General features: G+C 50.5%; 1 protein-coding gene across 1 annotated transcript; it reads right to left on the reverse strand.

Annotated features, from left to right (window-relative positions):
* Positions 1-442: 442 nt before the first annotated feature.
* Positions 443-1,329, reverse strand: LOC104540809 (exendin-3-like). The gene is made up of 2 exons (XM_010184700.1): positions 1,229-1,329; positions 443-599 (listed from the first exon to the last, which is right to left on the reverse strand). The coding sequence occupies exons 1-2, from the start codon at positions 1,327-1,329 to the stop codon at positions 443-445; spliced, it is 258 nt and encodes an 85-aa protein (XP_010183002.1).
* Positions 1,330-9,495: the final 8,166 nt, after the last annotated feature.

A 9,495-nucleotide genomic window follows, 5' to 3' on the forward strand; every position in this document is an offset into this window, starting at 1 on the left:
TAATCATCCACGTTTGGTGTGCAGGGTGACTTACGCGAGCGATGGGAATGCGGCTGGGAAGGGGCTGCTGCGGGGTTCATCCTTCAGGTATCTCTTAGTTGAGCTGCCAAAAATAAGGATATTAGGAAAAATTTCTTTACTGAAAGAGTGGTCAAGCACTGGAAAGGGCTGCTCAGGGAGGTGGTGGAGTCCCCATCCCTGGAGGAATTCAAAAAACCATGTGGATGTGGCACTTGGGGACATGGTTTAGTGGCCATGGGTTGATGGTTGGACTTGATGATCTTAAAGGTCTCTTCCAACCGTAATGATTCTAGGTTTCTACGATTCTATAGGACAACACATGGAGAGAAAAACTTCTAAAAGCACATTATGGGTTGAGATCAGGGACTCGTGGCGTGGTGGGAGGTCATTTCCCAGCACAGCTCCATCCTCCTCTCTGGTTTTACCTGTAGCGCTTGGTGTTGATGAGCCAGTGCACAAAGTCCTTGGCCTTCATCTTGTCCAGGTAGTGGGTGAAGTCGCTGCTGAAGGTGCCTTCCGAGTGCCGCTTGATGTTGGAGGCGAAGCTTTGGGCGTTTCGGGCTTCGTACGACTGCCATCTGCTCGGGGGAGAAGAAAACGTGGTTTAATACACGTTGTGGCTTGGGAAACCTGCACTGTCCCTGCAAGAGATGCCTGGAGCAGGGGCTGTCCCCTGTAAAGTACTTTACTGCATGGAGCATCCTCCAGAGAAGCTATAATAATACATAAAATTAATTTTCAGCCTCGGGGGGTGCCTGGCCAGGGTTGTCTCTGGTATCCAATATATGCAATGTCCTCTCCAAAATTGGTTGCCCTATGTCTTGGCCGTGGTGGGGTTTGTGCATCCACCCTGGTCTGGACTTGCTGCTGTTTGGGGGCTGCCCCAAGGTTCAGATCAACCTCAGGATGTAGAGCTGATGGTGGGGTTCCCAAGAGGAGCTCCCCAAAGGGTTTTCCTGCAATGCAGAGCGGGGCTGAGCACTGTGCCCAAAGCATCACCCCATCCTGACTCTGTCCTTGGCATCGTGACTATGCATAGGATGGCAGAAACAAGAAGGGAGCTTGTCTGGATAAATACAGAAGAAACAGGAACATTGCAATATCCCCAGAGCTTGGGGAGCAAAGGTAATGGAGGGGTTTGAGCTGCTCCGACAGCCCCTGCCCACACCGGCCGCCTCCCCCGGTCAGCTCTGCCAATGCCCCATACCTGGAGGTGTCACCCAAATCCTCGGGGCCCATCTGCCACCCTGCGGGGATCAGCACGGCAAACACCAGCCCGGAGAGGTACAGCCACTGCCCGATCTGCATTTGTCTTTCTGGAGAAGGCAGAAATCGAGATAGAAACATCCAGGGCTGCAATTGCCACCAACATCCCCCAGCCCATGCAGGAGCCCTGGCATGGGACAGGTCCAGCATGGGACAACGTCCTTGCTGGGTGTCTCAGAAGCATCTGGATGGGTGCCTGTGACAATCACATCCTCACAGTGACTCATTGGTACGGCTACCGATGCTTTGGTGCAGGCACACAGCCACAAGAACAGGTTTGTCTCATTTAAAGATAGATTTCTTTGCAATAAACGCAATCACGAAGCTCCCCTGTCCTATCTAGGAGCAATATTTCTATCCTGAGCTTCTCACCAGAGTGCTGCAGAACTTTCCCAACCGTTGGCTGCTCAGAAAAGCAGCTTTTAAAAGAGTTGATTAATAATTAGAGTTTTACATTTGTCTTTCTTAGCGGTTCAAGGGGGGTAAAATGCCAACCCCCCAGCCTTTCTTTGCTGAAAATCTGACTTTCAGTTGCCTGTCACCAAGCGCCTTCATTCTGGTTTAATTTCTTCACAGATTGGTAGTAAAGAAGGGAAGGAAAGGCACTTACCTTCTGCAAAGACGACTGTTCCTGTAGACTCGAGATCCTATTTTCCTCCTTCAAGCTGGTTGTGGCTAAACTGAACTCCTTACCAGTGCTTTTAAGCTTGTTAGCAGGATGCTAAAAGCTGACGGGTAGGTCACTGGTACTCCTGGTTTTAGTTGGATGGGTCATTATGAATCATTAGAGTATTTTTTAAGTGGGGCTGGTGCAAAAAATACAGTTGTTGCCATAATTTTCAGCCTATGCCTCCAGCGAGGAGGGGTTTTGGTGTTGTTGTTGCTGTTTATCTTATTTTATTTAATTCTTTTTTCACATAGTGACCTATCTGTCGCCTCCTTTCAGGTGCGATGGCCCCTTATTGCCACGGCTCATCTTGCATGGAGAAATGATTTCTCTGCCTGCACCTTTCGAACACCTTTGGTTTGAGTTTAAAAAAGAAAACATTGAGAAGAAGCGAGAGCAAAAACATAAAGGAAGGTTTGGATGCCAAAACCCTTGCTGCTGCTTTCGGCAGTGGGAAATTTGGGTTGCGGCTGGACAGACACCGCTTTTGATCCAAGTCTGGTAAGGCCAGACCTGAAATTGGGGCCGTTTGCCATCATTTCTTTGATTTGGGGGTGATGGGAGGCACCGTGGGTGTGTGCAGATTTGGGTCAGGGTTTTTCCCCGTGGCATGACCCAGGAGCTGGGCGAGCATCTGGAGCTCATCAGGCCAAGGACAACTGTTCTGCAGGGACATTTTTTGGGGACTGGGCTCCTCCTTTCTAAATCCCCAAGACCAGACAAGGAAAAAAAGGCTTGAAAAGAGCAAAACTGAGGGAAGCCCTAAAGAACTGGATCCAGCCCCGGAGATGCCGAGAGCTCTGGGTGGCCATGGAGCAAAGCCCTCAGATGAGGTCGGATGAGCTTTTGAGGGCTGCTTATTCAGAGGATTGATGGCAGACTGTGTTTCTGGGGCAGTTTTGAGATATTTGGGAAGCTCTTGGCTGAGGAATCTTTATGGTTCAGTGCTTTGGGGACTAAATATGCCCTGTTCACAGGTGTGTGGTCAATAGACAGAGGGAAGCAAGTCTTAGGAAGCTGGGCCATGTTTCTCCCTCACCCAACGCCTTCCACCAGAGACAAGGGCTCCAGCTTCTGATTTCTCCCCCACTGTCCACTCCTCCTGGGACCTTTTCTTTCTTGCAGTTGGGTAATTATTATTATTATTCCACCAAAGATATTTCTGTAGTTATTATCACTGTCAAAATACGGCTGATGTTCAGGGGACAGTCATCTCCAAGAGCCTCTTAATTAGGGCTAACGATGGCTTTACGAGAAAGCCTGACATCAGAGGAGGAAGGTAGGAGATTAATTAGCACAACTCTTGTAGGAGAGGTCCAGACCTCCCACCCATCATTTGGATGGGATGTTTATTAATGCCACCAAATTAGCTCATGACGACACTGTCTGTGATGTCCCCCTGGCCCAGGAAGGCAGTGGTGGGGGGCTGCAGAGAAGAAGAGAAATTCAGGAGAAGTTCAGCTCAGCCAATGCAGTGTGTGTCGTGTTGCTTCTTGGTTTTCCTAATCCTGGCTCCCAGTGTGTGAGTGGGGTGGAGGAAAATCCTTCAGGACACTTGCTCTGCTGCCCACTGCTCCATTAGGATGTGGTGGTCTTCTTTGACCTGCTGGGGAGTAGCACAGCAGAAAGGGACCTGGGGGTGCTGGTGGCAGGAGATCCCAGGAGCCAGCAATGTGCCCTTGAGCCAAGAAGGCCAACACCATCCTGGGGTGGATGAGAAGGGGTGGTTGTAGGGCAGAGAGGTTCTCCTGCCCCTCTGCTCTGCCCTGCTCAGACCCCAGCTGCAATCTTTTGTGAGCTCTGGGCCCTCAGTGCAAGAAGGACAGGAACTGCTTGAAAGAGTCCAGCAGGGCCACAAAGTGATGGAGGGAGTGGAGCATCTCCTGCTGAGGAGCGGCTGAGGGAGCTGGGGCTCTTGAGCTTGGAGCAGAGGAGACCAGGGGTCCCCTCATTCATGGGGATCAATGTGGAAAGGGTGAGTGTCAGGAGGAGGAGCCAGGCTCTGCTCTGGGATGTCCAATGCCAGGACAAGGGGCAATGGTCCCAAGCTGGAGCACAGGAGGTTCAAGCTGAAGGTGAGGCCAAACTTTGTGAGTGTGAGGGTCCAGAGCATGGCCCAGGCTGCCCAGAGAGGTTGTGGAGTCTCCTCTGCAGACACCAAAAGCCTTGGCCGTGTTCCTGTGTGACTGCTCTGGTGATCCTGCTCTGGGGAGGTTGGACTGGGGGAGCTTTCCAGGTCCCTTCCAACTCCTGATATTCTGGGATTCCCCTTTCCACCTGGGTTAAGTTGCTGGTGACTCTCCCAACCTGGAGGACCACACCACGGGGTTATGGACCTGTGTGTTAAGAGGCACACGCAGATCTGAGTTATCCAGATTTCGTCCCGTTTTAGGACTTGGAGAGGTTGTTGTGGACAGCAGGTGGCAGCCCAGCCTTCCTCTGCCCAGCCTTCCTCTGCCCAGCCTTCCTCTCCTCATCCTTGTCTGTCCTCTCTCTTCAGGGATGGAGCACCCCAGGCTGGGGGATGCCATCGGTGGTGGCACAGTGATGCCACAGTCCATTTGGGTTGGTTTTGGTTCAAATCCCAGCTTTCCACCATGTGCATCTTTGGAGAAGCTGATGGAGCATGGACCAAAAAGGCAAGAAGGGAAAACTCCTGGGCTGTGCTCCATGTCCACCAACCCTTAGATAAACTCATCTGTACCCTATCCATCCTCTGCTGCATTTTCCCATTGAATCCTCCCAGGAGAGCCTGAAGCAACAACAAAATCACCTTAGTTACACCAAACTGCTCCAGCACAATTGTCCTGGAGCTGTAGTTGCAGTCGACCATGCAGTGGTTCATTTTGGAGGGATTTACTGTGAGCAAGGAGGAATAAAGGCTTTGAATTAATCTTCATGGATCCTCTGCAAAAAGTCCTTTATTTCCCAGAGGGTCAAACCCGGTGCAAGAGAGCAGGGGATGGAAGAAGCCAGGTCAGAGCCCAGTGCCCCATGGATCAGCGCTTTCTGCTCTTGCTTCCCCCATGGCTGAAGGTGTTTGCAGCCTCTTCCCTCCCCATCACAACTGGAGGCAATGTTATACCCGTGCCTCAGAGTCTGCTACCTCTTGCTGGCAGTGGCCACTGCCAAGGCATAACTGGGCAAACAAAGACCTCTCGGGTCAGTGGTTTAAACTGAAACACCTCCTTCAGGGTGACCCTGAGTGCGAGGTTTCAGTTTCAGCATCTTTGGGCTTTTTTTTCCCCTCTGTTTTGCTTTACAGGTGTTCTTCAAGGTGGGCCATTAAAGAAAGTTACTCTGCGTTCCCAGCAAGGTATTTTGGCAGCTCTGAAGGGACCTGGATTATTTTCCTGCCTCTTTTCCCCTTTGTGCATGGTGTTTTTTTGGGCAGAAACCAGAATCTGCCTTTGATGCTGCAGAGTTGAGGGCTGCAGCCTCCTGGGCTGTGCTCGTGGCTGACCCTGGGTGCCAGGGAGGAAGAGTGTGGTGGGATGCAGAGATGGTGCCGAGCTATGGGGCAGGCTGTGACAAGCTCATCTGGTGCCATAAACCCTTAGGAACAGGAGTCTTTCCTGAAACCACGCTCAGGCTGTCTTTACTCTGTGGTGGGTCTCCATTTATTATGAATCCATCACTTTTCTCCCTTTGGTGTTAACGGAGCTCCCACAGCTTCTCTGGGCAACCTGTGCCAGGGCCTCAACACCCTCAGAGTGAATAATTTCTTCCTAATATCTAATCTAAATCTCCTCTCTTCCAGTTTAAAGCCATTCCCCCTCATCCCATCACTCCATGCCTCTGCCCAGCTTTCCTGTAGCCCCTCCAGGTCCTGGCAGGTCGCTATAAGGTCTCCCCAGAAACTTCTCTTCTCCAGGCTGAACACCCCCAACTCTCTCAACTGTCCCCAGAGCAGAGCTGCTCCAGCCCCTCAGCACCTTCATGTCCTCCTCTGGACTCACTCGAACATCTCTGTGTCAAGCGTGGAGCTCTCACATTTGAGACTCAGACACCTGGTGGGTGTCCAGCCATGGTGACACTGCTGCAAGAGTGTCCCTGCTCCTCCCCTAGCAGGGAGCTGCTGGTTGTTGGGGATGCCACAAAGGATGACAGAGGCTCTGCCCTTGCTTTTGGGTTACCAAGGGCACTTTACCTCCTTAGGCCAAAGCCCCAGCAATCATCCTCAGCAGGTGGAGCGAGATGAGGGCCACCTGAACCCTCGCTGCCTACAAAGCCTGGTGCTTGGTTCTCGCATGGTTTTCAGCATTGCAAGCCCATTACTCTCTCCTGGGCCTTCCTCAGCTCTTGCACGATGCTCTACAGCAAAAGGTGGGTGCTTTGCTATTATTTTTGGAAGGTGGTGGTGGCTGTGAGCCCTGCTGGGTGCTTTTTGGTGGTTTTCACAGAATCACAGAATCAATCACAGAATCGCTCAGTTGGAAAAGCCCTCTGAGATCATCACGTCCAACCGTTCCTGTCTACCCCCTAAACCATATCCTTAAGTACCTCGTCTGCCCGCTCTTTAAATACATCCAGGGATGGTGACTCCACCACCTCCCTGGGCAGCCTGTGCCAGCTTCTGACGACCCTCTCAGGAAAGAACTTCCTCCTTATCTCTAACCTGAACCTCCCTTGGCACAGCTTGGTGCCGTTTCCCCTTGTTCTATCCCCATCACCTGGGAGAAGAGCCCAGCACCCACCTCTCTGCAACCTCCCTTGAGGCAATTGTAGGTGGTGATGAGGTCTCCCCTCAGCCTTCTCTTCTCCAGGCTAAACAAGCCCAGTTCCCTCAGCCACTTCTCTTTTGAGCAAGGTGTGGGTGCGCTGAGCAGCCTCAGTCCCTTGGGGCACCCTGGACCCGCACCAAGTGATTGCTGGTTCATGCTGGGGCCCTGTGGGAGCTGAACTGGGGCAGCTCTGGGCAAGCAAAACTGGGAGCGTGTGGGGAGCTCCTGGGGCGATGCCCAGGGCATTGGGTGGCTGTGGGAAGGTTTGCTTCAACACCTCGGTGGTTATGTGCCTGCAGCCTGCCAAAATCCAGATTTAGGCTTAGGGTTTTTTAATTACCCTTCTTTATCTGAGACAAAGGGAGGTGGTGGTTGATGGTTTATTTCTGCTGGATGTCCCCTTGGCTCTGAAATGTGGAAAATATTGTCAGGTTTATTTTTTTCTAGCTGCCTCTTCTTCCTGCCCATAGCGCTATAAAAACCTGATAGGCTCTAATGAGACAACTGTGCATGGGCTAAAAAGTCCGCAGTGGAGTCTGGAACAAACGTGGCAGAGGTTTTAATTTCACCCTTTTGATTTCTCCGGGCTTGTGTGTGATTAAATAACCCCTGACTCCTTAGCTTTGCAAAAAAACAACCTTATTAGAGACCTTCGTTGGCTGTTTGCAATGGGTTTTAGTTTGGCAGCAATCGTTGGTAACTCGCTGATGAAACCTGACCGTGCCATAAATCAAAACTTCTTTGCATTCAAGTGCAGCAATTAATCCTGGGTGTGTTGGTGCAATTAGATGACAAATTATGCCTGGAGATTCACTTGTTGGTTTGTGTAGGAAAGCTGTGTTTGCTCAGCCTGGGATGTTTGGCTGTGGTTTTCAAACTACCCCGGGGGATGTCAAATGGGAAACTCGGGGAGTTGCACCCCGCGCAGCTGCAGAGCTTGGACCCTTCGGCCTCAGCTCCTTCCTCTTGGAGGCTGAATATTTGTCTGCTTACTCCCACCATTGATTTTTGGTGAATTGGAGCTGTCTGAGCCCTCTTTTTTCCGAGATATTCACGCAGAATTTATTCTTGTGGTGCTCGGGACTTGTACAGGAGGATTTGAGCCCCCAGACTGGGCTTCCCAGTACAAGGACAAGGAGCTACTGGACAGAGCCCAGTGGAGGGCTACTGAGATGATGGGGGAACTGGAGCATCTCCCCTGTGTGGAAAGGCTGAGAGAGCTGGGGCTGCTCAGTCTGGACAAGAGGAGATGGAGGAGCTGTCTCATTAATGCTTAGAAATAGAAATGTATAATTAATTATAAATTAATGCTTATAAAATACTTCAAGGGTGGGTGTCAGGAGGATGGGACCAGACTCTGGTTGTGCCCAGTGATAGGACATGGTCTCGGAGCGTGCCATGATGCAGGGGGATGCACTCTGCAGTGAGGAAGAGCCTCGTTAATGCAATGAGGCATTGTTGGGCTTGAACTGCTGAAAAGTTGGGGTGGCTGCTGGAGCAAAGATGCATTCTTCAGATGCATTGCTGTTTCCATGAAAAAAAATGAGTATTTTTGGGCTGGATGATGCAGAAGGGATGAGTAAAGTCAAGCCCAGGCTCTTGTTCTTGCAGGGGAGAGCTGAGCTCTGCTCGGTGATGACGCCCAGCTGCGGTTTTCAGCTCAAAACCCGAAGCAAAATCCTAATGCAAACAATGTGACAAAAATTCAGGACACAGATGTACAGATAAAAACCCCGCTGATGTCACGGGTGCTCGTAGGTGCTTATTTCCACACGCTGCTTAAATGAAGGTTTTATCCACTGATTACCCCTTCTCACAGGATTTCTTTGTGAAACAAGCATAGGTATTTTATCCTCTTGGTTAAAGATAAGCTGATAGCATTTTATATCCTTTTCCTTTATGATGGTGATTAGCAATGAGAACGGCTATCGTTCCTACGGACTCTGCTGTCAGAGTTGAGGCAATGGCTCTCTGAGAGAGAAAGCAACCGGCTGTTAGGATAACTAGCTTAAAAAATACGGATTTTTATTTAAAAAAGAGTGGAGAAAGGGTTCATTTTGCCTGGGTGATGCTGTTTCAGCAGAAGCAGGAAGAGAGCTGCTCTGTCACCAATTCAACGCAGCTCCTGGGAATGAGGGGGAAAATCCCAACTGCTGAAAGTCGAAATAATTGGTTTTTTTTTTATATTCTTTATTTGTGGCCTTTTTATAAAAAGGCAAATTGTGCAGGATGTCTTAAGTTTGTTTTCATCCAAGTGTTTTTTTCCAGGCTGCACAAGAGGGCATTATATCAACCTGCAGCCTTGTGCTTTTGGGCACAAGAGCTCTGGCTGCCTTGCCAAACAGGGTTAATGTCAAGCTGGCAGAAAAGGCTCTGTCCTGGAGGACACAGCCCAGAGGATTGGATTTATTTTGTTGGTTCCTGGTTGTTTTTTAGGGGTTGTTTCTGAGCTGAACCCATGCCCAGCCCTGCACTTTTGGGTCCTCGAGGACTCGTCCTCCCTTGCTCTTGTGCATCCTGATGCTGGTTGGAAGCTGAGAGCATGCACTAAGCTCGGGAACCTGGAGCAAACCAGCCCAAATCTTGTGTGTGCATCACCCCAGGGTGGGAGCTGGGCCATTCAGAGTCCTCCACTGGGCTGTGGTTTAACAAAACTTGCATTTAATCTTCTCCTTTCTTCCTAAATCCTTGCATCCTCCTTGCTCTCAGGGGCTGTGCCCAGGAAACCCATCCGGCTCCGGAGCTGACATTTCCCAACAAAGCACCTTTGTCACACAGACCTCAGGGCTGAGGGGTTGCTTTTTTTTTTTATTTTCC

This window comes from Mesitornis unicolor, unplaced genomic scaffold, assembly GCF_000695765.1.
Source record: "Mesitornis unicolor isolate BGI_N332 unplaced genomic scaffold, ASM69576v1 scaffold19545, whole genome shotgun sequence".
Lineage (NCBI taxonomy): Eukaryota > Metazoa > Chordata > Aves > Mesitornithiformes > Mesitornithidae > Mesitornis > Mesitornis unicolor.

Coding starts and splice junctions, on each gene's coding strand:
- LOC104540809 (XM_010184700.1), bottom strand. CDS start 1,329: ATGCAGATCGGGCAGTGGCTGTACCTCTCCGGGCTGGTGTTTGCCGTG. Junction 600..1,228: donor GATTTGGGTGACACCTCCAG/GTATGGGGCATT, acceptor TCCCCCGAGCAG/ATGGCAGTCGTACGAAGCCC.